The following is a 26,970-nucleotide window of genomic DNA, read 5'->3' on the forward strand; positions in this document are numbered from 1 at the left end:
ATGAAGGGAACAGAATATGGGCGGAGCTGGAGTCTTATGGAACTAGTGTGTATCTGTCTCCATGCATTAAACGACGGAAGACAACATGAGTAAGTCGCATATTAGATAGGCGTTTTGGCAGTATTATTTTGTCAATAAGATCATAAAATAATGCAACTGGGCGCTAATATCCCAGTTGCATCCCGTCCATACGATCCTCCCTAACACTTCGAGCTTGCAAATTGGTTATGTTGTCACAAAAGATTGCCTCTGTGCGATTTGTAGCAGTGCTACAATTTAGTCAGTCTTGGATATCTAAAAATAAAAATAAACAGCATATGTGATTGTTCTCATTTAAGTGCCCGCTTGTTGAATATCATGATCCCTACCACCAAGAACTGAAAACACCATGCCATAACAAGTCTATGAACCAAGATCTTCCAGGCTCCAGCAGCATAACCCTTTCTTCACGCCAACGCCTCTGGCAAAGGGCCAACGCCATGATCCCATGCCTCGTCGATTTTCAAGGGGCAACAGGTCACGATGACTGACGACGAGAGAACTATGGGAGAACAGCGAGAACAAATGATACAGGAGTAGATTGGGGCCAAGTTTTAGTCAGCCATGGAATAAAGGAGCAGCCAGCGAGTTTGGGCAAATTTTCTTCTCCTGCGTAACATTGCTGTGCTACGTTCATCAAATCCGATGTTTGTGCAAAATTCAGGGCTGAGTAATACAGCCAATCAGTGGAGGCATAGCCCTGATATACGGCAACAGTTGGGATTTAGGCCAATGGCTTCTCTAAGTTCTTCGTGCTGAAAAAGTCATTCTGTTGAATAGCGATTCTGGCGTCGTGTCGTAATTGAGCCTCAGCGACGGTTGACGGGCGCAGAAGTGGTCGCAGATAATAGGTCCGAGTTGAAAATCCATTTACCTAAAGGCACGAACATTAGTCAAATGAACGGGATACTGGAAGGGTTCGGGGTGGTGATACCAATTGCAAGGTTCTCGGCTGTATCCTCAAGCAGAATGACCCGACGCTTGTTGCAGTATGAGGTTTTGTCCATGATATCGACTTTGAGTTTGGGGTCAGACAATTCTGCAGTGGGTTTCTCGAACATTTCAGACAGGTTCTCCACGGCCATCTCGAGGTCCTTCTGGTTATCCTCGAAAATCTCTGTCAGGTTGTTCCTGGCGAGATAAAAGGCAAAAGCATATGTCCACTTAAGCGTTTGTCGACATGTTTGGAGAGCCTGGGACGCGGAATTCAGGTACTGAACCTCAATCCAGGACATTCCCGAGGCTGTCTGAAGCTGAACCATCTTCTTTTCGGTCTTTTGAGCAATGTCTTTATCGAGCTTGGCCGATTGTTCGTGGTTAGCATATCGGTTGTAGTAGTGCAAATATCGTTCGAGAGATGTCCGGGATTTAGCTTGTGCATCACGAGCTTCAGATCCGCTCTTTTCCTCATATCTATTGCAGTTATACCAGCTGGTGCCGTGCTCGGACCAAAGTCCCATGCACATCCAGCAAAACTCATACTTGCACTTTCGACAAGTCATGTGGTTGCAGCCTCCGTTCTTTTCGATCGTCGAGTTACACTTTGGGCATTCTTTAGTGTTGGCCGAGATCCAGTTGGCTGTTTCTGAGTCGTCGGCGCACTTCTTGAGCCATTTCTTAACGAGCTCGCAAGGAGCTGGTTGGTGGTCAGGGTTCGGACAACCAAAGCAGAATCTATACCCGCATCGACACTCGACAGTAGGGACGATCTTGCCCAGGTCCTTCTTTTTGACGCCGCACTCGAGAGCGTTAGGGCAGTCTGGGGCAGGACACCACTTAAAATTGTCCTTGTCTTCGACGTACGTTCTGTTGAGTAATTCTTGATATCGATCTGCGAGCGCTGGGGTGACTAGAACGTCGAGTGACGCTGAGTCAAGGATGCGACCGCATCCGTCAGAGGGGCATTGGATCCTGGCAGCCTCGCCCTCTTCACGGATCTTTTGTGTCAAGTAATGGCGGTAGCAATCAACACAGTAGCGATGACCACATTTCATGGCAAATGACTCGAGGCCCTCGTCATCCTCACAGCATATGTCACATGCAAAGCCAGGGATAACCTCCAGCTTTGGAGGGCTGGATGTATTGCTGCTTAATCCAGCAGCTTCAAGCACTTTTTCTGGCCTGTCCATGTAATCCTCAAGCAACCTCTCCTTGTTCCACCGGAAATGGCGAAGCAAGATGGCCGCATCCTCTTTCTGCATGTCTAAAATCATATTGACTTCGCTGATCATGTCATCTTGTTGGCGTTGAATATCGCTCGGTTCATAGACTTTGTATGATACCACATGTGCGGATTTCTTCTTCTTCTCTGCATCTTTGATCAGACCAAAGTCAGGATCGGGCTCGTCGAACTCTTCGTCATCAAAGTCTGTGATATCAATATCATTAGTAACCGGTAGTGGAATATGGGGGATCCCGGAGTATATTGGAAAACGAACCTTCGCCAGCGGATATCTCATCGCCGCTCTCGTCCTGCATTATCTCGTCGTCGCTCGACAGAGCCGACATGTATTCCTCCTCGGAATCCATGGGGTTGCTGGCGGTGGTGAGTGGAGTTGGGGGCAGGGCGTGTTTGTCTGTGACGGCAGCTGAGGCGATGACTCTCTTGTTGGGCTCTTCGTCTCTGTTGGCAGAGGAAATCGTCGCCTCAGCAGCCTTCCGCTTCCTCGTGGTGGGGGGAATCGTGGCGGTTTAAGGGAGGTCTTGGGGGAAGACCAAGGATGGAAGAATGTCTGAGAGTACAGAGCAGAAATCGGGAGGTGGCGTTGGCGTTTGACGGCGGGTGACTAACAGCAGGTAGCCTTATGTAAAGCACCCAAGTACGTATAGCCTGGGGGTAAGGCAAGATGATGTAGGTAAGGTAAGGTAGGTAGGTATGGCGTGGAATGGCACTGTAGCGAGGTGACGGAGGGTCGAGTAGGAGTCAAGTGAGGCCGAGAGGGGTGCCTATGACGGAGCCAGGGCCATTAAATTCGGCATAGGTACCTAGGTCAGGTAGACAGAGACACGCTGTGATATGGTACTCAGCAGAGGAAACAAGGCCTGTGCTAAGATGTGCTAGCCGTCTTGACAAGGTCGACACTGGTGAGCCTACCTAAAGAGGAGATAAGCAGGTCGTTGATGGGAAAGGGTTTTTGTTTTTTTTTTGGCTGAAACAGTAGCCTTCGAGATGATGATAAATAAAAGTCACACACGTTCTCTTTCCTCACCTCAGTTGACCGGACTGCCCGACCATTAACTTAGCACGGGAAGGCGGGACGGTACGGTGGGGGAGCTGGATCGGAAGGCACGATAGTAGGCAGCAGACCCGGGCTTTCCTAGGTACCTTAGTAAGGTATGTGGGTATAAATGTAGGTACCTTAGGCAGGCAGTCAGGCTTCAGCCTGGAGAAGGAACAAAACAAGTGGGTCATGTGTGGTATGGTGAGTGCTTGAGTCTGCCCTGTAGGCCGCTGGGGTGACGCTCAGTCAACTACGTCTCAAATGTTTCCAACCTTCTGTCAAAGCGTTCTGATTTATTGACATGCAGTACGGAGTAGATATGTTTGTATCTCGATATTGAGGTGGGCTTGGACCCTTCGGTAGTAAAGGTAAGGCCTGTCTTCTACCTTCCATTAACCTAAAACTCACAGACATAACCAACTAAGCGTTGTTCCGAGGTTATTAAGCATCTGGCGGTGACTCTCAATGCAAAGTACTGCTAAGATAATTCATTAGCACTGGATGATACAAATGAGTACACCTTAGTATATTGTCCTGTCCTGTTTTTATGCGGGTTTGTACTCTATAAGAAAATATACTATGGGTGCTATGCCTAGGTCAGTATGCATCAGTGAAATCGGTACAGGTTCAGCAGTGGGAATAATAGTAGGTTTTCCCGAATAACTCTGCTAGCCGGTAAAACATTCTGAACATGATTTCTATCTCATTGCCTAGCATCCCCTCACCCTAATAGGTCAAAAGGAGGATGAAATATGTAGTGGAGGTTATTGGAGAATGGGTATTATGATGACACTGCTACCCTGTACATAGCAGACACCTACCTACCTAGGTAGGTAGGTAGGTAGGTAGGTAGCCAAAGCGCAACGGGGTTACCCGCTCAGACAACAAACCTAGGTGAGACTGAGCGAGCCAGCAAAGGACATCGAGGGATGCTTCACCTGTATTTTCCACTCAGCAACGATGACCACAAACAGTTTGTCCATGGGCGGTATAGATCACAATGGACCATGCTCAACGAGACAGAGCGACCGACTCCGGCCGCCGTTGTATTAGATTAGGGCGACAAACCGCAGCGGAGAGCGTATGCTCCATAGATCTCGGTATTATATACTATGTCGTCGTTTGATACAGCTACTGGCCATCATATGCAGAACCTCAAGCAAACGCCGCTTCAGAAGTTCAGACCAACTGTTGGCCATACGCGTGACGCCGTGTCTGGAGTCATAACCAATACCAAGGTCTACAAGAGCGGTCCATGATATGCCTTCGACAAACTTGTCCTGGCATCCATCATCAGTGGCGCTTATCGACAGTATGTCAGATGAACCAATTATATGTTTACTGTGCTATATGGTTTGTTTGAAGCTTGAACGTCTTAGCAAGACGTTGGTCAAGCAACCCGTCAAGAATAGCTGCAACAGGTATGCCTCGCATTGACGCGCGCTTCTCCAACTATAGAGTTGACCCAAGGCCATCTAGTTGTCTCGCGTATCGCCAGGGGAGGTCGAAATATCGAAGCCAACCACAGTGTTGGTTTTCGTACACACTGAGGTTCCGTAAACGAATTTGGCAGAATCTCAGCGACCCGCACGGGTCTATTTGCGCGCGCGTCGATTTGCAGCCCAAATGCCTTTGTCCAGGTCATTGGCCGCTGGAAGGCATTCATGGCCGACCAATATCTGGTTTGATGCTGCGTGGTAAGTCGTTAATGTTCAGCCGTTGATTGGTGGCCATTTGTCTTGTAGGAAAAGTCCCCGGTCGCTGACTGGCATCTCATATTCGTTCGTAGTTTGACCGTCACTCATTGGAATTGGCCGACCACACCTTTATTCGCCGAGATGTTCATCGTTGTTGCTAGGTCCCCCAATAAGCGTTACGCCTGGGGCTGCTACAAGTTTCAAACCTTGGTATCATGATTGAGATCAAGAATAGAGCTAGTTGAAGCAGTGGTCAATTATTTGCTACATCCGCTCTCAGTTATCCTCACTAAAATAGAGGAGAAAGCATGGCCATTTGCTGGAGCTTTTTGAAGGAAATGATAATCGAATCTTGGACAGAATTGTGAAGAAAAATAAAGGGTTATTAAGTTTTAATATTGTAGTAAAATGAATATTTGCCTATTTACTAGGTTCCTGCCTACCTACTTAGGTAGGTAGGTGGGTAGGGTAGGGTAGGTAGGCAATGGATACCTCTTAATTGCACTCATTTGTTCAAAATAGAAGCTTTAGATTACTGTTCATCTCCCTGTAAGCACATGAATTGATCCCAGGTTCCCCTCCCATCGTTCTCCTGGGACACGAGATAGACCTCAAGGATATGACAAACCAGCTTCATCCTCGTAATAGTTACGAAAGAGCTCGCAAGAAACTCGTTCAGCTGCAAAGCATCAACTGCTACTCGTCAGCATCAAGCCTACCTCGTCGCTGTCACAATTGCGAAAAAGGCCATGGATGAGATCCTATTCGCTCGGTACTTTGGCACGCCGTGAGCCAAAAACAGACCAGTTTGTGTGAAAGCCGGAGAGTTGCGCATGTGTTTTCCCACGCCGACTACTGTACGAGTCCTGCCTTGGTCGAATCACATTCCTCCCGACCATCTGGGCCAGGAAGCAATCCCCGGCGCCAACAACGGCTCCGGCGACCAAACAGCTCCCTCCCAGGGAGATTTCAGCCAGGATGACAGGTGACTAGGGCGTATTCGAGAATAAAAAAAGCAGGCAGACTAGCACTGAACTGAACCCTGCTCTATCGAATCAGCAGACGTCCCGCCCCTTGTCAGTTGCATGGTCCTATTCTCGAGTTGGCGTAGGGTGGTTGATGCTGCTTTTAACGCGACTATCACCGCCAAAGTCAGCCAATCCAAATCCAACCTGTCGGTCCTTGCAACTTACAACCATCACAGCACCTCGTCTCTCTTGCTGCCCACCAACCATGATGAATGGGAAACCGAAATGTTGAGCCGCCGACCAACGTGTTCAGTATCCGTACTGTTGCTCGTGATTCTCACTTGAAAGAGAGGAGAAGCCTACGGTCACAATCACAGCTTGGGTCCAGGCGTTGGCTTGGAATTGTTCTGTCACGACACCATCAACCATTAACCAGGTAGACAAAAGAGTTGTGCAGTCAGTGCAAACAGCCTAACTCGACCGACCTGAATTCTCTTGGTCACCAGCATGGCGCCCACCCACCAACGAACCAACTACCCATTGGCGGCAGCTGTGCGGCAGCAAAGGTCCAGCGGAGATAGAGTGACATTGTGTAGCATAATACTGCACAGCTGTCACTGGGCGTCCGGCTGGCAGAACCGCACAGTCACATCTTCACATCGCAAGCTTGCCTACAACATAGACTATGGGGCAGGCTGAACTCGCTGCGGAGTGAAGCAGAGGGCTCAGACTCAGAGAAGAGCAACATATTAATGGCAACCACCGCCATACATCCCCTCACGGGCTTATTGCATGGTCTCTCGTGTCGTTGCCGCCCTCTTTGGCCTGATCCTGCATCTCTGTACGCGCTTGTTATTGCGGTGTTGTCGCTGCTCTACCTATCGTCCTGTGTTTCTCTACATCTGATGGTGTCTGGTACGGGCTCATGTACACGCGCCCGGCCCCAGTCTGGTGGTATCCCGTACGGTACATACATACATAGATTACCTTACCTATCCACACCTCCAGCTGGGGTCGTCGTCTTCTTCATTACACACCCCTCTACCCCTTCACTCTCACAGCCCGTCATAGCCCCACCTTGTTCCAACTGCTTCACACCCCCTTCACTTCTTCAAGCGCCCACCTCTTCCCAATTTCATCCTCTGGCGCCAAATACTTGACGCAGTCCTTTCCTTATAATCGTCTGTTGCTGCCTTTACTGCCCTTTCACCTTCGCTTCTTCTCCAGTCAGTCAGTCAGTCAGTTCACTCGCTGCTTCTATCTGCCTGTACTCCTAGTTCCCACTATCTGGGATTGGCTTCTGGTTCATATAATCAACACAGCCCAGGCTCTTCAGCTCGCCCATAATCACCAATCTTGGTCTCGACAACCAACGTCAACTCAGCAATCATCATGCCTACCGCCAAGCCTAAGTTGGGGAAGCTTACCACTCCCGTCACCGCTACCTTTCCTTCCGAGATCACATCGGCAACGCCTATCTCGGCCGTCTCCTTCACATTCAAACCTGATCCGGACTTTCTCAAGACGCCTATTAGCCCACCCATGGCTTATACCGACTTCCTCACCAAGGCTATGGCTCTCAACTCTCCAGCTACAAGCTCAGGGCAGACCACCCCAGACTCGCTCCCAGATACCGTGACAAGCGAGGAAACCGACACTTCTAGCAAGAGTGAAGAAGGCACCCCTCCGTCTTCAGCTTCAAGCACTACTTCAAAGAAATTTGCCCGTCCAACCCCCCCAGCGACGGCTCCTATGGTCCCCCCCAGTCCCTTCACCTGCTCCACGCCTATGTCTGCTCCTCCCACTGGCCCTGCCTGTTTCCCCAGCCTGAAGGTGCCTCCCAGTCCCAGCATCTCTAATATCGACTCGCCGTTGAGCGCAAGCACCGCTCGATCACCCTTCAGTGCCAGACCGGTCCATTCAGTGTTTGACTGGGATGCTGCTCTCAAGGCACGCCTACTAGAGAAGAAGCAGAAGACCTCACGGACAAGCGTGCGACACATTCGAGAGGTGGTGACAAGAACTGTCACATACACACCTAGAATGGCACCAGCGCCAAAGGGCAAGAGACGAAAGGTGGAATAAACCCACCGAGCTAATCAATACCTACCCAACCCATCATGTTCACACTCAAAACGATCATCTGCTCGATCAAATCATACCTTTAACGATCCTTCGAATACTTCATGAACTTTCTTTTGTTTAGACATGCATTGTAACCAAGAACATACCGAAAAACGACCAGGATGCACATCTCAAGGCGAAATATGGAGCAGGCCTTCGACACATGGCGGCGGCCAAAACTGCCGTCTGTTCAACCTTCAAGCATTCTCTTGTTGATACTTTTTTCTTTCTTTTTGACACGCCTTGGAAGGAGTTGAATCAGGAATAGGGAGACCGGGAGGTGCGATTGGAGGAGTTTGATGGCGTTCTACAAATTTCATTACCCACTTGGATGTGCTATTCCCTGGGGGCATAGCATGGACCAAGAATTACGATACCAGCACATTTGGAAAGGCTCGGGGGAGAAGGGGTTCGGATCAGCGACTAGGATGTAGTCGATAGCGACCCTCAAACAGGGTTATTTAAGGAAGAGGAGGGGACCGTCAGAAGAAGACTCGAACAACGCTTTGAGCTTCGGTGACCCCGTGTATCAGGGGCAGAATCAGCTCTTAGCACCGCCGTTACTCAAAAATTCATAAAGCCATGGGCTGTTTAAACACCAATTTTGTCGCGTGCTATGATTTGTGCTGTATTGGTGACTGAAACCGACTGACTGGTACGTATCTGATCATATGAGCCAAGACTACCAGCCTGGACTGAGTCACCATTTTTACAGGTTTAGTTCTGTTTATCTAATTGGGAATATCGTCACGCTATCGGTCGTTTATTTATTTGTTTGTTTGTTTGTTTGTTTGCTCGTTTATAATGGATCTGCCATGGTCTCAACAACAGGCCGCACAACGGGTATATCCTCGATGCGTATCTTGGTCGCACTGATGGCCTACAGAACGGTCGCCAGCTCGAAGCTTCTCTGAACCCCACCTGCTCCTAATCCACCTTATTTTCCTTCTATTCCCAAGTGATGGGACATACCCTTGTTCCTTGTCGGGAGACTTAGCATGGGTTACAAAGCACCTGTGCGAGATCATCTCAGCAAGCCTCAGGCTTCATTCGAACGACGGATTACATGGGGGTGAACGATGAAGAACATATTGTTGACCTGTTTTGATTCTACATCTCGGTCCGCGTTGTGATGAGATGCAAAGACGTGAATGAAGTATCCATGCATATATATGCACTCCACTAGGCCAACTCTTGGGCCAAAGGAACGGGACGTATGCAGAGATAGACAGATATAGTCAAGGCCAGAAGGCGGCATCCAAGAGAGCCATGGTAAGCATTGGCAGTTCTTGTTCCCACAATGTTGTGCTTCTCTTATTCTCCTTCGGGCCACTGCATCTTCACTGCGCTGAGCTGCGAATTCAGTACGAAGGAACCATTTGAACTTCAGGAATCCTTTCAATGCTGCTCGCCCACTGTCGGCACCCCCCTCCCATCACCCAGGGGCGATGGACCACTAGAAAGACTTAGACTTAAAAGCGGCGTGGTCTCTAGCTTCTGGCGACCCAGCACCCTGGTCCAAGCGGAACCAGGGAGCCCCATAAACTGGGCTTGTAAGCGCCGGGAAATGGTCTTGGAATGTGCCATTGGCTAAGGTGGGAGAGCCCATCACCCACCATGGAAGAAGAGTTGACATGATTGGATCCGTGTTAAGCGCCCAGGGCTGTGGGTCGACGATTTCGATTTGTATTTGTGAGGATTGGGGTTCTTGATGGATTGAGGACATAGCGACATGCAGAAGCGTTGTTTTCAGTCTATTTGTATGGCCCGTAATGTAATGCCTGCGCTATATGTCGTGTCGTGTTGGCTTGCTTCAGGTGCGCCTGTGTCTGCGTCTCCCCTCTCGCTCTCGTTTCTACTCTTGTCGAATTGTTTCGCGCATGCTACCCAGCTACTGCGAGGGATGCAATGCGCTAGCTGACCAGTTGGCGTGTTTCCAATGGGCCCCCAGTGGTATTGTCACCAGGGACGTGACAATGTGAATCTTTGGTCCGCACCAGCCTGTGACAATATGCTGAACCTCACTGCCTGTGAACTTAAGCTTAGGCTCTTGTTACCTAACCCAAACTCAAGCTCATTCCATCACCTCTCGTTATCCAGGTGATCAAGGTCCTGGGACACCATCAGTCAATCACCATGGCACAAGTCCGACAGGTGAGAAGAACACCGATCTACCACGCGTAATCTCCAGTTTAACTGAAGCCCAGCACATCATGGCATCGTGTTCAGCAAGCAGAAGATTCCGAGAGGCTACAGAACCTGGATTGAGAGCCCTCGTAGCCTATTGACTTGTTCAACCCACCGAATGCGCCAGTGACGAGATGCGCATGTGGTGATGTGACAACCCTGCGCATCACACCGTCTCGTCTGCAGTCCTGTTATTGGTACCATGCACGTGAGATGCCCAGCTCACGCCTCCCGCCTATCTGAAACCAAGGAGGGATCCTCAGCCCTGAGTCTGAGATTAGAAACGAGTTTGAGACCGCTGTGACCCGGCTGCTGGGTGGCACAAGGCCCCAGATATGTTTCGAATGCTTTGCCAATTGCTAATTTTGGCTCAAAAGTCAGATGGTCAAATCTCGCTCCTAGCTAAAACCTCTCTCATTCACACACATGGAAATAATTATAGTCTTCCCAGAACAAGACAATCACCGCCCCATGGTTTGCCTGGGTCAAATGCAGTGTGAAATTGCAGGGCAGTTGGGAACTTGAGTTGCATCTTTTAGCTCGATGGAAATCAGAATGCCCTGTCCCCGTCTTGCCTTGAAACGTGATTCAATAGCACGAAGTTCATTCTGGTCTTGGACATGGAATCAATCCACTTCCCTCACTTCCTTCGCTAAGGCGTTGCAGAGCGCAACCTTTACCCCTGCCCCAGTAAGCACATGGATCCATAATCGTTGAGTGTCACTCAGCCGGTCGTTGGCGCTCTTGACTTCCGAGAACATAACCTCTCCTTTTGGCCTTCCAGACACCTCTATTGAATCTTCTGGTGGATTATTAGTGCGCCACAGAATTAGATCCGGGATACCGCCGCCTCGTTGTCTGTACTCTTGAGCCATCACCTTGCATACTGCTGCAAGAGCACTGCCCTCGAAGCACCCAGCAAGCTCTACGAGGTCGTCAATCTCGAAATCCCAGTTAAGGCCCACCACACTAGTTCTCCTCTCATGTTCTGATTCCCAGACTTTCCGGATGAGTCGTGGAGCCTCTCCATTGGCAATCTCGACCAGTCTGTGATTGATTTCTGATGCTCGGGACGGGTAGAAAGCATCAGTGTGAAGATCCAGCGGACATGTTTGATATGCTGTCTGAAACACATTTGGAATATACAAAAAGAGAATATCGTAAAAGAGGTACGCGAAAAGAGTGCGAATAATCCCACCCTCAGCATGATACCCCTTCCAACCCTCTGATCGATATTGACTCAGGCACATTGCTTCAACGCTGCACTCCTCTTGGGTGTCTAGCTCATCGAGCCATATTGTTTTGGTTGAAACTTGGCGACCCCCCTTCGCTATGATATCCTTCTTGAGTTGAGTTCCTTTAATCGTGTGCTCGATAGGCTTTTGCAGATCAACATGGCCAAAATCGTGTTGCAAGCGACGTGGTATACGTAGTTTCTTTTCTAGCTTGACAAGGCGTTTTTGCAAGTCGTAATGAAATATCAGATGGCTGTCTGGGTCTTGTAGGCCGGCCTCACAAGTAGCAACTGCGATTTTCTTCCAATGTTTCTTCTGCTGTTCGGGGTCTGTGAATTTGGGATTCGGGTCCAAAGCTGGCATGTAATGCTCCTCCAGAAGAGCCTTTCGTTGATACCAACCGCCTCGTCTTGCTGGATGGAATAGCCGTTGGTCGAGAAGCTCGGTGAGCAGCTCATGCTCTCTGAGATGTTGTTTGAGCTTTCCAAAAACTGGTGCTGCTTTATGGACAATTCTTGTATACGAATGGCCTGGTGTGAAACGTCTCAAGTAAGCACCCTCTCCCATTTCATAGACGGTGTGCTCCTTATGCTGCTCTTCTTCAACCAATATCTTCCATCGCGGGTAAACTTTCTCAAAAATGTTGACCATCAGTCTGAGGCCCTCTTCTCCGGGTGGACTACTGAACTCCCATGCATCGACTTCAGCCTCCAGGCGGATGGCAGTTTCATACTCTAGTAGGTGCAGGCGCGACATAAATATAGTCGAAGTTCGGCACACAATGTATTCAGGGAAATGCCGTCTTGCAATTTTGGCAAGAATGATTGTTGTTAGTGATTTCTCTGTCCACTCCGTCGATCGATAGAACACAAGATGCACCCGCTCAAAAAGCTTGAAGGCTGATGGCGACAATCGAATGCAAGGTCCAAGTATTGCGAGGATTTTCTCAAGAAAATGCTGCTCTCGATTCGAATCTTCTCGCCGAAGCTTTGCGATGTCCTTTCCCTTAGCTTTCGCATCCAAGTTTTCCTGGTCTTCGACAACAGAACCACGGCTGTTGTGTCTGCTGAGGCCTACCGACATCAATCCAGACTGTTGCTTGCTCATCTTTCCTAGTGAACGAATGAGTTCTGACTTATTGCGCCCTTGGACTTTTGCTTCCTTAGCAAGCTCTTTCAACTCGTCTAGGCTCAGCAGCGACGCAGCCTCCTCTACAGAATCGATGTGATCTTCTGACCTATCGGCAAAGCTGAACGCCTCATCCAGTCTCGACTCTTCAAGTTCAAGATCATGAACTGGGCTCTGTATTGGGGTGGCTGTGCTAGCCGGCAGAATACGAGACGATTGCAGGGTAGCTATCGCTGCCTCAAGGTCCGAGATGTCGTTATGATATCCAAGACGACTATGGCGATGCCACGATGCAGTTTTCCTCAGAAAGAGTCTGACGTAGCTTTGAAATGTAAGCGAGTATCAGATTTGTGGTAATGCGTATAGGGCATACAGATACTGAGCCTCGTAATTTAGTTCTCTCCACTGGTTAAAAACCTCGGTCTCTTTCTCATCAAATAAATGCGATTCTTCTTCCAGGACAGTATCAAGCGCAAGATTGAAGGCATCCACATAAATAGAGCTTCGTCCTTTGACCCAAAGTGGCTGAGGCGTTTCTGTGGTGTCATCCTCATCATGCGCCGAAGCCTGTGATGACTTCATGGTCTCATACTGCTCGACTGCTTCTTGGCCTTCAGCAGCGGGCGGTAACGCGTTCTCAATGTCCGTAATTCGAGAGTGTTCCTCAATTTGGTATTTTGTTTTCGCTGCTCCATGATCAGGTAAATCCTCCCTCGGTGAGATATCCTGGGGGTGATCAGGGCATAGGCCACCCTCAGAGTCTGGTGATCCCTGCCGTTTGGCTCGCTTGGAAGGCCTCTCCTTTTCTGGTGAGTCACCGCGAACTTGCTCTCGAAGTTGTTTCGGCGGCTTGGGAAGCCTCGTCACAAATGCATCCATCATTCAACTTGTGCCATGTCAGATGAATTTAGAGCGGCAAGGGTAGAAGTTGAAGACACTGTTAACGAATAGTTGTTGAACGCTGTGGACGCGATGACAAAGACAAGGTACGCTAGCTGAACACGAAAGCACATGACCTCGCGGGGTGTCTACATTATCGGCTCTTATCTTGATCCGAAAATCAGCCGGCGCGACAGGATCACTTCCCAGCAGCTTCGTTAAGTACCAGTCAACAACGCCATTCTCGCAAATACTTTAGTACTTTACATCGCCTGATCTCATCGACAATGGCCGACGAAACCCCCAGAACAGACTCAGCAGCAGATGCACCGCAAATTGTAGCGCCAGCTGAATCTTCTGTCAATGGGCATAACTCAGACCAGAAGGATGTGACAATGTCTGATGCGCCAGTCGACCACCCTGCAGTATGTTCTCTCTCCTCTATATGTTCCTGGAGACATCTTGTCTAGATACCGCTTATTACCTGGACTTGCCTCTCTTCGATTGTCAATTTCTTGTATCAGGCGCCACTTGGAGGACAGACTAGTAACATCTTGACAGTCATCTCCTGCTCCAGCTACTCATGCGCCTAGCCCCATACCTGCACGAACAGGAACTCCGGCGCAAGGTTCCAGAGCTGCTTCTGCACATCCAGATTCTGGTTTCAGCCTACCAGCCGAAGCTGCCCCTCATGGCGATTCAACACGACGATATCTCAACACAAAAGTTACCGGAGTATTGTTAGAGGGCGTGAAGCAATTGGCAAAAGACAAGTAGTTCTCACATTTCTTGCGTTTTCTGGATGGCGACTGACTATATCACAGGCCGAGTGATCCTCTCCGGGTGCTAGGAGAGTATCTCATTCACAAGTCCAAGGAACTGGAAGGCACTGGCTAGACCCACGATATCACAGAATTTCCCACGATAGCACTCAATTAGCATGGTAGCGGAAGGCATAGATGGCGTCCAGGTTCAATAATTTTATCGTCACTGGGTTGAGAATGTCCCATTGCATACGCGTACTTTCAGCGGTCGAAGAGCTTTCTATTTGAGCGGTCGACGTCGCTGTTGATCCTCCCAGAGGGGGCGAGCAGAAAGTATCATGGCTCTAAATGCAATTTTTTCCATGTTTGTCCCCCAACTCCGTGACCCGGGAAACCATCACCACCAATCAATGCGGCCATTCTTCGTCATGTCTTCGTTTAAGCGACGATGGTGCTGGCAGTAGCGGACTCGTACTTCCAGGTGGGAGGGAGAACACCGACGGTCTTGTAGTAACGAGCCAGGCGGTGAATTCGAGACTCAATGAGAATGAGGCGGAACTTGGAGTCCTTGTCCTTGCGGTTACGCTCAAGGTGCTTTCGGACGGCGACAGCCTTTCAAATTGTTAGCCTGGAATTGTGCGACGGGGAAGATTTTGACATGACTGGCGTACCTTCTTGATAAGCATGTACAAATCCTCGGGGAGCTCGGGAGCGAGGCCTGTAAAAATCTCTCTGTCAGTCTCAACCGTACAGAGGCATTAAGGAGATGGTATTTCTCCGTTGTAGATGTATTTGTTTCCGTCGCCACATCCTTCATCCTTTATTCGTTCAGGGAACCGTACCGTTGGACTTGAGAATTCGGAGAATTCGGTTACCTGCAATTGCTTGTTAGTTGCTTTGGCCTTCAGAGTTCATGCGCGCAATCCTTACCGGTGACAAGCTTGACCTGGGCGATACCGTGGCTGTCGCGAAGGACAACACCAATCTGAGAGGGAGTGGCACCCTTACGGGCGAGCTTGGCGATCTGCTCGACAACCTGCTCGGGGGTGGTCTTCAACCACGCAGGAGCGGAGCGAGAGTAGGGGAGAGCGGAGGCAGAAATGCCCTTTCCCTTGCTGTGAAGTCGGCCCATCTTGTCGGTTTGGCGTGGTGATGCTGGATGATCAGTGTTGGAGTCGTGGAGTTGCAAAATGATCTTTTGAGAGAAATGCCTTTTGTGTGCACTAGTTAGGGTAGCGAGATGCCAATCTATTGGCCCGATAAGCCACTATCGGACAATCGATAAGCGATCACGTGAATGGTCCAAGCTCTGATGCCGCGTTTCTTTACTTTTCTTGCTGTCGCGCAATTCGAGTTTTTCTTTTCTTGACATGAAGCAAAGCTCTCTGAGCTCTACGACACAGCTTTCAATCATATGGTAAGTCACAATGATCCCTATACCGTCTCAGTCGACCTCGACATGATGATAAATCACTTTTTACTTATTTCTGGTACCTCTTATGTTAGAGCCCTCGGGCTCAATGAATGAACAGGACTTCTGATCTGGTCATTTTATTTGCAATTCGACTCGCTTTCCTCTGTTAGGCTCGACACTAACCGAGTACAGATCCTTTGAGCTACTTGCTCTTACTTGAAGTTGCGTTGGGTTATTAGAAATTTTGCAAATAGTTAGTATCTTGAAATGTATACTGTTCTTGATCCCACCAATGTTCATCATCAATCTATCAACATGTGCCTGGCCTCTTAGTGAACCTTGCATTCCCGCAATAGCCAATTCACATCAATACGATTGTAGTACTTGGCCTGTACTTAAGTGCCTTGTCATGTATACGGAGGTCGGTAGTATTGAATTCGATGATACCAAATGCTTTGCCATGCCCTGTGTTTTACATTTTCAATTGATTCCCTACCCGTACACCGATAGAAGACTCCTGCCCCCTCAAACCATATACCCAAGGTAGCAAACATATTGTCTCCTTGGTCGCCTTGAATGGAAACGACATTACCTCTTACCACGCTCCAACGTCGAAGTTTTCCTACATGTCGGGTTAGTCGCTATAACCAAAACCTAGGAGTCCAAGCTTACCTCTGGGAAATATGTTGTCACGACAGTTCTGTCAGCAAACTTACGTCCTGCAAGAGCTTGCAGAGCCTTTGCTGTATCTTCGGCTCTCTCGTACTTGACAAAGATCTTGCCTACACCAGCGGATTGTCGACTGCCACCAGTGGGTCGAGGAACCTTGACATCAAGGATTTTACCAAACTTGGAGCATTCTTCCCTAACGTCTTCGCAAATTTCTGACAGGCTTTGTTAGTGGAAGTTCGTTAAAATGGCCAAGATCACGCACCTTCGTAGTCGTCATTGTCCAACAGCTCTTCAGCAGTCACCATGTTTAGAAGCTGAAGCACTCGACTGCTTTCAACCTCATTGGCAGTCTGAGAAGCAAGACCACTGATAGCGGTAATACCCACGTCGAAGTTGGCGACTTGTGTAGGACCGATACTGGCCTTGCTAACTTTGAGCTTCTTGCCTCCAATTTCCATCCCGTTGAGTGTGTCAAGCGCAGTTGGATTGGAGGCGGCGGGGTCTTGGTACTCTGCAAATGCGATACCCTGTCAATGTTAGAGAGAAAATCTTGTTTTCGTATTATAGGTTGAACTCACTCTGGACTCTTCTGTCCCTCTGTCCTTGACAAGAGAAAAAGCCTTGGGTTTGCCAAAGCTAGCCAGTAGTTCAATAATCTGCTCTTCTGTCAAGAAGGTGGGGATATTGGTGATGCTGAGCTTGTTGACAGTGTCCGGAACGATGTTCGAGACGACCTCGGAATCATAGGAGACTTCCTCAGTTACTGCAGGCACTACGTAGTCACGGGGCCGGCGAATTTCAAGGCCACGGTGACCTCCATCCGTACCATTCGATGCATCGCTGGCTTCCATAGATATTCCATCCATTGCCAGAGCAACTGTTGCCTCAGGTGCGTCTTTGAACTCGATGACGGCAAATGACCGGTCGTTGGAGAACTGGCACAGGACGCAAGGGTCTGTGGTGTCGATGACATTCAATCCATTCAGCTGGAGGTTGAAGAAAGACATGAGGGCCTCTTCGCTTGTGCCTGAGGGGATTCTTGAAACCAACAGTCGCTTTGACTGGCGAGAGTTATTGGCTTTCAGTCCAGCGCTCGTGACTTGCCCACCAGGCTGGTTCATAAACGCCTGTAGTTTGCTCGGGTCCATTGGCTGTTGCCGAGGAGCGCCGGGAAGAGGGAACATGCCAGACAGCTTGGCCTGTTCAGCTGTAACATTTTCGTAACCTGGAGGCTTGATGTCCCACTGAGTCAGGCGACGCTTGCGATCAAGGACAGGTACGATGTTGGTAAGATCTGGAGTTGGTTCTCGCTTCTTAGGTGGTGGGCTCGCGCTACGGCGCTCCTGCTGTGCTGGAAATCTGTCCTCACGTCGATCTCTTCCACCGCGACGACGGTCTTCGTAGGGATCTCGGTCTCGCCTGTTAGGCCGCTCATCGTCGTCGCGTCTGGCATCTCGACGGGATGATCCTCGATCACGATCCCACTCACGATCGCCACCTCGTCTTTCGCGGCCCGAGTATCTGTCTTCACGCTCACGATCGCGGTGGTTTCGGCTGGACGAGTAGGCATCGACATCGCCTTCACCTCGTCGATGGCTTCGGTGCTCGGGTGAGCGAGATCGTCTGCGGTCGCGGTCACGGTGTCGGTCTCGACGATCGTCTCTATCACCTCTTTCTCCTCTAGGCTAAACGGAATCAGCTTGAATCACATTCGAGAGGATGATATGGATTGCTTACAGGATAATCTCGTCCCCTGCGCCCATCTATGTCGTAAGGATTTAGCGACGCGACGCGATCAAGTATCACATTGCAGCAGGACTTACCTCGGGAAGAATAGCTGTCACCGTTCATAGTTTTAGCAGCGACAAGCGACTCCAGAGCTTGGATGTATTCTCTGAAATTGATGACTGCGAATGGTTGGAAGGCGGATTCGTTGATTCAAGCCGCAACGAGGTTCTAATTTCAGAGAGCTGGCAGGCATCGCGCGAGGCTGGAGCTTTTTTTGCAAGGAGGCGCTAACGTTTGTAAGTTTGGGCCTAGCGCCACTTTTTAGGACTTGGCCTCTCGGTTAGGCTTGGGCAGCTTGCGAAAAACTCGAGCAGGTAGGTAGTTAAACAGTGTCGAGAATAAAGAAAACTCATGATATATGTTATTCGTACTTAAAAAATGCCATGACTGGCCCTAAATATGCCCCTAAGTAAAACCTATGAAAGTCAGAATTATTGTATTAGCAATACGACAGGCGGCTGTTCACAAACTTCTAAATGTTGAATTTTGGCTCATGTATTCACGTAGCCAAGGGGAGGAAAGAAAACTCAGGCTTGATCATAAATGACAAAAAGACTTAGGTAACGTAGCACAAGTTTAGGACACTTTTTGCTGAGTTTATTCTGGCACCCTACATCAAAGTCCGATGTTTTCTTGCTCCCCGAGGGTAGGCTTCAAGTTTCAGGGGCTACAGCATTCACCATAGCGCAATTACATCATCAGCCTTGACTCGCTACTGGAGATCAACGAGAGGCAGTGTTGGTTTCAAGCTGCCAATTCGTTCTCTTGTCGTACCTTTCTTGCTAATACTTCTCTAAGAAGAGTAGTCGGGCTGAATCCTTTTCTCAATGTCTGTCGTGGGTAAGACGGATTGGCATAAATTGCCTGTTACTCTAGGGGAGCTTTGTATCAACACCACCTTGAGATGTGGGCAGTCTTTTAGATGGCAAAAGATTAACCATGAATGGTAAGTTACTGTCCAAACTGCAGCATGTCAATCATGCTAACACTTTCAGGACCTGCACTTTGCATGGTCGACTTCTTCACTTGAAGCAGGACTCAACTCATCTACACTATCGGGTCACCTTTCCAGCACCCAAACCTTTGACGCCAGCACCCAACAACACAGAGGCTCTCCTAAGGCACTATTTCAACCTGGATACTAGTCTCGAACCGCTGTACAAACAATGGTCAGATGCTGATGCCAACTTTAAAAAGAGGGCACCCCAATTTAAAGGGGTTCGAATTCTCGGTCAAGATGCCTGGGAGACATTGATATGTTTTATTTGTAGCAGCAACAACAATATCACGCGGATATCACAAATGGTGAGTGTGGATCGTTTGCCAAGGTCTGAATCATAATTGATCCGGTGTTCAAGGTGCACAAGCTGTGTCAGAATTACGGTCCCCTCATTGCATACATGGGAGACGAGCCATTCCATGACTTCCCATCGCCTCAAGACCTTACAGGAGATGATGTTGAATCGCATCTTCGAGAATTAGGCTTCGGATATAGGGCAAAGTACATTGCTGAAACAGCACGGATGGTTGCTAAGGAGAAGCCTGAAACCTGGTTGGAAAGCCTCCGAAATCCTGACCTACCAGGCTTCAACACAACGCCTGTACCGAAGGAGAAGCATGCGAGCTACAAGGAGGCACTTGCGCAACTACTCACTTTGAAAGGGGTTGGTCCCAAAGTTGCCGACTGTGTATGCCTCATGGGCCTCGGCTGGGGAGAGGCAGTTCCTGTCGACACCCATGTTTGGCAGATCGCTCAGCGAGACTACAAGTTTGGAAAATCAAAGGCCAAGACATTGAACAAAGCCACTTATGAGGCTGTTGGGGACCACTTCCGAAGCCTCTGGGGGCCGTTTGCCGGCTGGGCTCACTCAGTTCTCTTTACCGCTGATTTGAGAGAGTTTGCAGCTCAGGCTGCAAAAGAAGAGGATGAGCCTACTGTGATCAAACTGACGGCGCATGGTTCCACAGAACATACCAGATCAAAAACGAAGAAGACAATCACGATTACCGACAGTGATGCATTGGTAAAGGAAGAAACACCAGTCATTGAACCCACGGATGAGCAAGGGTTGGAGGAGGTCAAACAGATGAGAAGGTCAAAACGGGTGCGGACTTCGTAAGAGTATCTTTCAACGTCTACTTAGGATGAGTGCAAGAAGTAGATCTAATCGCTGCTATGTCGAAGTTGGGCAATCTATAAATATTGAATACTTGGTTTGCAAGGGTGGGTTGGTGAGTGCGAGTCCTAGATGATAAGACTTACGCCTATAGACGCACCACAAGCAGATAATTATATTTCCCCTGAATCTGAGGACCTTTGGCATTATGCCATGGCTACGTTATGTATTTCCTGCTTGAGGTACAGAATACAGGATGATGTATGGTATGATTCGATTTGCCGTTTCTCGACATGTGACCTCAGATACATGCAAGTTCTAGGGGCACTTCGTCATAATATTTCAATTCTAAAGCTCCTTTTACTCCAAGTTCCCTATTCGTTATGTGTAATACTTCTTACCAGAGGTCAAAGCATTGTTGACAATTGGCCTCTTCCAGTAAGCGGGCACATGTATGAATCTAAGCAGGCGGCTAAAACTCGGGTGGAGAAGATCGCCCCCCAACCTAGGAAAGCTTCGTCAAGGAGTGTAATTTTGCGACCACCCATCATCTACTTTCAACTCTCCATGCGCGACGATAACGCCTCGAGCGCCCCTTGTCCTCTCGAACCGGGATGAAGCTGCGAATGTCATAATTCAAAATGTCTGACGCAGATTTCGAGACCATCAAGAAGCTCCAGCAGGAGCGAAATGCCGCCTCTGCTGGTAACAAGGGTTCGCGAACCTTTGATGCAGCAAATCAGCGAGTCGACGATACTAAGCAAAAGTTGACCGACAGCGCCGACAGTACCCTCTACGATCGTGATGGAGCTGATAGATTTTCCGGGTATCACACCTCGCTACCGATGGGTGACGACGATGAAGACATGGGCGATGGTGACGACACGCGACGGCTAGTTGGCCAGTATACCGCATCGCGAGAGATGATTGATGAGTTCGCTCGTGGAGGTGGCGTGGAGGAAGATGATATCCTTGCTGGGAAAGGCGAGAAGAGTGGTCGAATTGTCGATCGTGAGACAGATTATCAAAAGCGCCGATTCAATCGCGCCCTCACTCCCACACGCGCCGATCCCTTTGCCGAGAATCGCCAGGCTGGCGCTTCTGAGAATGGCGCCAGTTACCGCGAGATTATGGAGGCTCGTGAACTAGAAAGGGAGGAGCAGCGCGTTTTGCAAGCCATCAAAGCGAAGCAGGAGGGCAAGACTGGTGATGACAGCGATGCACAGCCCATGCTAACCGGTGGTAATGTCGAGGCTGAAGCTACCGATGCTTCTTCGACTGCTCGAAAGCGCAAGAAGCGATGGGATGTGTCGTCGGCACCCGCCGAGGATGATACGGCTGAGGCCGGCGAGGCAGCGAAGCCCAAGCGTTCACGATGGGATCAAGCTCCTGCGCCTGGAGCAGAGGTTTCTAAGAAGCGTTCGCGATGGGATCAGGCCCCTTCTGCTACGCCCATGGGCAACACAGGGCTAGCTACTCCTGCGCACCCATCATCCGCACCCACTCTGCCAACAACTTTTGGTACCGATATTGGTCGAAACATGCCTCTCAGCGACGAGGAACTCGACCTCCTCCTACCCGGCGAAAGCGAGGGTTACAAGATTCTTGAGCCTCCCCCTGGCTACGAACCTGTCCGCGCCCCAGCACACAAGCTTATGGCCACCCCTGCTCCCCAATCAGGCTTCATGATGCAAGATCCTGAACAAGTACGCTTCAGTGGAAAGCCAATGCCTGCTGAGATTCCTGGCGTAGGCGACCTACAGTTCTTTAAGGCCGAAGACATGGCGTATTTCGGAAAGCTCACCGATGGTTCTGACGAGAATGCTCTAACGGTTGAAGAGCTGAAGGAGAGGAAGATCATGAGGCTTCTGCTGAAGATCAAGAACGGTACTCCCCCCATGAGGAAGACTGCTCTTCGCCAGATTACCGATAATGCCAGGCAATTCGGAGCTGGTCCTCTGTTTGACCAAATCCTGCCCCTACTCATGGAGAAGACGTTGGAAGACCAAGAGCGCCATTTGCTGGTGAAAGTTATTGACCGAATTCTCTACAAGCTCGACGACCTTGTGCGCCCCTATGTCCACAAGATCCTGGTCGTTATCGAGCCATTGCTCATCGACCAAGACTACTACGCGAGAGTGGAGGGACGCGAAATCATTTCTAACCTTAGCAAGGCTGCTGGTCTTGCTACCATGATTAGCACTATGCGACCTGATATTGACCACGTCGACGAATACGTCCGGAACACAACAGCACGAGCTTTTGCAGTGGTAGCGTCAGCCCTTGGCATCCCTGCTTTGCTACCCTTCCTCAGGGCTGTCTGTAGAAGCAAGAAGTCATGGCAAGCTCGCCACACGGGTGTGAAGATCGTTCAGCAAATCCCTATTCTAATGGGCTGTGCCGTGCTTCCTCACCTCAAGGGTCTTGTTGAGTGTATTGGGCCTAACCTCAACGACGAACAGACAAAGGTTAGGACAGTCACCAGTCTGGCCATTGCCGCATTGGCTGAGGCCTCTAACCCCTACGGTATCGAGAGCTTCGACGACATCCTTAACCCTCTATGGACGGGCGCTCGCAAGCAGCGGGGCAAAGGTCTTGCTGGTTTTCTCAAGGCTGTTGGATACATCATCCCCCTGATGGACGAGGAGTATGCCAACTATTATACCAGCCAAATTATGGAGATCCTGCTTCGCGAATTCTCGTCACCCGACGAAGAAATGAAGAAGGTGGTTCTCAAGGTTGTCTCTCAGTGCGCAGGGACGGATGGTGTCACTGCAGGATACCTTAAGGAACACGTTTTGGACGAGTTTTTCAAGAGCTTCTGGGTACGAAGAATGGCCTTGGATAAGCGAAACTATCGACAGGTGGTGGAAACAACTGTCGACATCGGCCAAAAGGTTGGAGTCAGTGAAATCGTGGAGAGGATCGTCAACAATCTCAAGGACGAGAGCGAACCATACCGAAAAATGACTGTCGAAACGGTGGAGAAGATCGTTGCAAGCTTGGGTGCAGCAGATATCGGCGAGCGCTTAGAAGAGCGGCTTGTGGACGGTATCCTTCACGCGTTTCAGGAGCAGAGCGTCGAAGATATTATCATGCTGAACGGCTTTGGTTCTGTTGTCAATGCCCTAGGAACCCGCTGCAAGCCCTACATCCCTCAAATCGTCAGTACTATTCTATGGCGACTCAACAACAAATCGGCGACGGTTCGACAACAGGCCGCAGATTTGATCTCTCGAATTGCCATGGTTATGAAGCAGTGTGGCGAGGACGCCCTCATGGGTAAGCTGGGTGTTGTGCTCTACGAGTATCTGGGCGAAGAATATCCCGAAGTTCTCGGATCTATCTTGGGTGCTTTGCGGTCTATTGTCACGGTTGTTGGTATTGCACAAATGCAACCACCTATCAAGGAGCTGCTACCACGACTGACCCCTATCCTGCGAAACCGTCACGAAAAGGTTCAGGAGAATACGATTGACCTTGTTGGCCGTATTGCGGATCGGGGACCTGAGAGTGTCAATGCCCGAGAATGGATGCGAATCTGCTTTGAACTGCTCGATATGCTCAAGGCTCACAAGAAGGGAATTCGACGAGCTGCGAACAATACGTTTGGTTTCATTGCCAAAGCTATTGGTCCTCAGGATGTGTTGGCAACTCTGTTGAACAACCTTCGCGTGCAGGAGCGCCAGTCCCGTGTAAACACGGCTGTTGCCATTGGTATCGTGGCCGAAACTTGTGCTCCCTTTACAGTTCTTCCTGCTCTCATGAACGAGTATCGTGTACCAGAGCTCAATGTGCAGAATGGTGTCCTCAAGTCACTTTCCTTCCTTTTCGAGTATATTGGAGAGATGGCAAAGGACTACGTTTACGCAGTGACTCCCTTACTGGAAGACGCTCTCATCGACCGTGATCAGGTCCACCGTCAAACGGCAGCTTCCGTCGTCAAGCATATTGCTTTGGGTGTGGTTGGTCTTGGATGTGAGGACGCTATGGTGCATCTCCTCAACCTTCTGTACCCAAATCTCTTCGAGACTAGCCCACACGTCATCGATCGTATCGTGGAGGCCATTGAGGCCATTCGAATGGCAGTCGGGCCAGGCCTGGTGCTCAACTACGTCTGGGCAGGCCTGTTCCACCCGGCAAGAAAGGTCAGAACCCCATACTGGCGCTTGTACAACGATGCATACGTTCAGGGGGCTGACGCGATGGTGCCATATTACCCAAATCTTGATGAAGACAAGATGGATAGACCGGAGCTGGCGATTGTGCTGTAACAATTTGTATAGGCAAGGAAGATTGATCTCATGAGGATACTTCGATTGGTGATAGCAGGGGTTTATTCCAAGGACTTTTCTTTTCTTGCGTTAGGTATGGATGGATACAGGGAGGTTAGTAATTCGAAATGCTGTACGCTGAAAGGGGGGTATTGCATGCGTCAGGGCGTTCTGATAGATAATAAAAACGGCTTCAATGTTTCGAATGTCTAGTTGCATTGCATCGAGTGCTAATCTCCTATCTCATAACCATGTGAACGATGTCGGCTTGCTTCCCAACCCCTTTTACCTAACAATGATCTGAGTATTGACCGCTCTCTGGGTCAATGAACGGATGATTTGCCAAGACTGGTGTAGCACTCATTTCAATTCTCATCTCACCTTACCTCACAGCGGAGCCTCCGACTTCGCATGTTCGTTACAGCTACAGGGATGAAGCAGAGTTTTGGGTCCTTCAACCGAGCTGGTGGTTTCACCTCATTAAGAAGAGCGACGATCATCCGAAGGCAGCAGTTTAGCTAGGCATTAGCTTGGCGGCGATTTATTGACAGTCCTCTCACCAAGAGGATTCTCCATAAGTCAGCAGCCGAAAGTAACATTGGCGAATTGAGCATGTTACCTTTCAGGTCGCCATGAATCTCAGCCGGACGCTTGGGCCTGAAAGGTTCCCAAAACCATGGAAGGCTGGCTTAGATTGGCTATCCATACCAACGACTTTGTCTCTACCTACACCGTAGGTGTGATGACTTCAACAGAGCAGACAGTTCAGGATGTATCATCGAACTGATAGGCCATCATGCACGGATGGAACCATTTGCATTTCTTCGGTAGTCAACACCCGGGCCCGCGGCTCATCCACACTTCAAGAGGAACTTTTGAGCAAGACTCCGGCAGATGCAGAGTTCAATCCATAGGGATCTCCCCATCTTCCTGTCGTCTTCGCCTTGAGTCAGGGGAGAGGGGAAGGAGAAGGGGCCCGTGCCGCCCAACCTTTGGATCGTGTCACGGAATTGTTCCCTCGACATTTTCTTGGTTCTGAATACAAGCCGAAGGCGGTTGGGTATTGAGTCGACAATACCAGCAAGGAACGCGCGCAAGTTTGATGTGGAGGGGGAGGCACGGTGTGATCGACACTCACTAAGTATCCCCTTGTGCCTCTGAGTGGCTATATGTGGAGGGGGGATCTGGCTGAATCCCGCGTACGTCTCTCTTTTTCCATACAGAGTAAAGGCGTGTCTATCATCTTTGTTATTGCACGTGGGCATTTGTTGGATCTTCTGGTGGAGACACTTGGTGTGCGTGCTCAGCACAAGGCTCAAGGTGGAATTCTCATCATGATGTTTTGTTGTGCTTCATGTGCCGTGCTCCGCGTGTAAGCATTGCCTTTAGCATGCACCCTGATGCATGGCTGGGTCGTCAGAAGTGACAAGCTAACAAGATACAAATGTATCTTGTTTCTGAAAGGGAGAGGAACAAGGGATATGGGTTTTGTCTTAAGCTCTTGGTTCTCGCGGTTGGGAGCTGTTGTCCAAAAGATGGAACGGGATCCATTCACAGACCAACTTATTCACCTCCACTGGCAGACCGGCTGGCATCATGCACGATGTTATCGTTGCTGATGTCTGCCAAGGTGATCGAAGCGGTCTTGCAGCCTTTGGAAGCCAGCCACTGGTCCTCAGACACTTGCCCAGGGTGATGAGCATGTAAGAACAACACTTCTGTCCACGATGATTTCATAGCCTCCATAGTTGAAGCTATCTCTTGTGAACCAAACCAGCCCACATCTTAGCTGCTGCGAGAAAGAGGGTTCTGGGGATAAATGGGTCAGATTCAGGATTTGTGTCGCCCTAACACTATGTAGGAGGACAGAACAAGCAGTAGTCGAGGTCTCGAGGCCAGCTGTCTCTCACCTACAATCGAGCTTAGGCGCCGTTAACTTTTTTTGTTTTGAGGCTTGCTTTTGTTGAATATTGGCTATGATCCAACACCTTAATCCGCGCTTGTAGCTCTCAAGTGGTTGTGATGTGCGGCCGCAATGGTTGCTTATTTGATGGTTAGATCAAAGCCGTGCAGATCTCCTCGAGGAGGCTGAGGTTTGGACGAGCCAGGGCGCAGAATGGACCGATTTGGCACAATATCTTACCCTTTGACAGCCTCTCACTGCGATTGTCAAAGCCAAGGCAGGACTGTATGTACAGTACTGGATTTACACGTCACATCGGTTGGGCGCTGGGACGGGAGAGCAACCAACTGCAAGGCCCTAAACCCCGCCCAATTGCTCATCCTTGAAGAAGAGCAGCATATGTGGAGATGAATCTGCTAAGAGGCAAGGCAAGAAAAAGCCGACGACAAATGAACGTTGCTGACAGAGGCCGGGATAGTCAAGGTGAATCGAGATGAGGAGAAGGATGGTGGGTGGGTGATTAATTTAGTCAGCGAGGAAGAGCTAGGGGAGGGTCAGGT

General features: G+C 49.6%; 8 protein-coding genes across 8 annotated transcripts; 4 read left to right on the plus strand and 4 right to left on the minus strand.

Annotated features, from left to right (window-relative positions):
- Window positions 1–932: 932 nt before the first annotated feature.
- Window positions 933–2,568, minus strand: FMAN_04368 (putative ring-finger protein Ariadne-1; the record flags this gene model as incomplete). Its single annotated transcript, XM_041828931.1, has 2 exons — window positions 933–2,407; window positions 2,478–2,568. The coding sequence occupies 2 exons, from the start codon at window positions 2,566–2,568 to the stop codon at window positions 933–935; spliced, it is 1,566 nt and encodes a 521-aa protein (XP_041679745.1).
- Window positions 2,569–7,317: 4,749 nt separating this feature from the next.
- Window positions 7,318–8,010, plus strand: FMAN_04367 (uncharacterized protein; the record flags this gene model as incomplete). The annotated part of the gene is made up of 1 exon (XM_041828932.1): window positions 7,318–8,010. The coding sequence occupies one exon, from the start codon at window positions 7,318–7,320 to the stop codon at window positions 8,008–8,010; it is 693 nt and encodes a 230-aa protein (XP_041679746.1).
- Window positions 8,011–10,862: 2,852 nt separating this feature from the next.
- On the minus strand, window positions 10,863–13,481 carry FMAN_04366 (uncharacterized protein; the record flags this gene model as incomplete). Its single annotated transcript, XM_041828933.1, has 2 exons — window positions 10,863–12,921; window positions 12,973–13,481. The coding sequence occupies 2 exons, from the start codon at window positions 13,479–13,481 to the stop codon at window positions 10,863–10,865; spliced, it is 2,568 nt and encodes an 855-aa protein (XP_041679747.1).
- A 284-nt stretch (window positions 13,482–13,765) lies between these two features.
- On the plus strand, window positions 13,766–14,375 carry FMAN_04365 (uncharacterized protein; the record flags this gene model as incomplete). Its single annotated transcript, XM_041828934.1, has 3 exons — window positions 13,766–13,903; window positions 14,040–14,251; window positions 14,303–14,375. The coding sequence occupies 3 exons, from the start codon at window positions 13,766–13,768 to the stop codon at window positions 14,373–14,375; spliced, it is 423 nt and encodes a 140-aa protein (XP_041679748.1).
- Window positions 14,376–14,680: 305 nt separating this feature from the next.
- Window positions 14,681–15,374, minus strand: FMAN_04364 (putative ribosomal protein S13.e; the record flags this gene model as incomplete). The annotated part of the gene is made up of 4 exons (XM_041828935.1): window positions 14,681–14,854; window positions 14,914–14,960; window positions 15,085–15,117; window positions 15,173–15,374. 4 exons carry the CDS (start codon window positions 15,372–15,374, stop codon window positions 14,681–14,683), a joined length of 456 nt encoding a protein of 151 aa, XP_041679749.1.
- An 877-nt stretch (window positions 15,375–16,251) lies between these two features.
- Window positions 16,252–18,179, minus strand: FMAN_04363 (uncharacterized protein; the record flags this gene model as incomplete). The annotated part of the gene is made up of 6 exons (XM_041828936.1): window positions 16,252–16,278; window positions 16,329–16,540; window positions 16,591–16,855; window positions 16,907–18,013; window positions 18,066–18,091; window positions 18,152–18,179. 6 exons carry the CDS (start codon window positions 18,177–18,179, stop codon window positions 16,252–16,254), a joined length of 1,665 nt encoding a protein of 554 aa, XP_041679750.1.
- A 764-nt stretch (window positions 18,180–18,943) lies between these two features.
- Window positions 18,944–20,236, plus strand: FMAN_04362 (putative N-glycosylase/DNA lyase; the record flags this gene model as incomplete). The annotated part of the gene is made up of 3 exons (XM_041828937.1): window positions 18,944–19,062; window positions 19,112–19,421; window positions 19,475–20,236. The coding sequence occupies 3 exons, from the start codon at window positions 18,944–18,946 to the stop codon at window positions 20,234–20,236; spliced, it is 1,191 nt and encodes a 396-aa protein (XP_041679751.1).
- A 638-nt stretch (window positions 20,237–20,874) lies between these two features.
- On the plus strand, window positions 20,875–24,507 carry FMAN_04361 (putative nuclear protein; the record flags this gene model as incomplete). The annotated part of the gene is made up of 1 exon (XM_041828938.1): window positions 20,875–24,507. The coding sequence occupies one exon, from the start codon at window positions 20,875–20,877 to the stop codon at window positions 24,505–24,507; it is 3,633 nt and encodes a 1,210-aa protein (XP_041679752.1).
- Between the last annotated feature and the right edge of the window lie 2,463 nt (window positions 24,508–26,970).

The sequence above is a fragment of the Fusarium mangiferae genome, assembly GCF_900044065.1.
Source record: "Fusarium mangiferae strain MRC7560 genome assembly, contig: FMAN_scaffold003, whole genome shotgun sequence".
In the NCBI taxonomy this organism is placed as follows: Eukaryota; Fungi; Ascomycota; class Sordariomycetes; order Hypocreales; family Nectriaceae; genus Fusarium; species Fusarium mangiferae.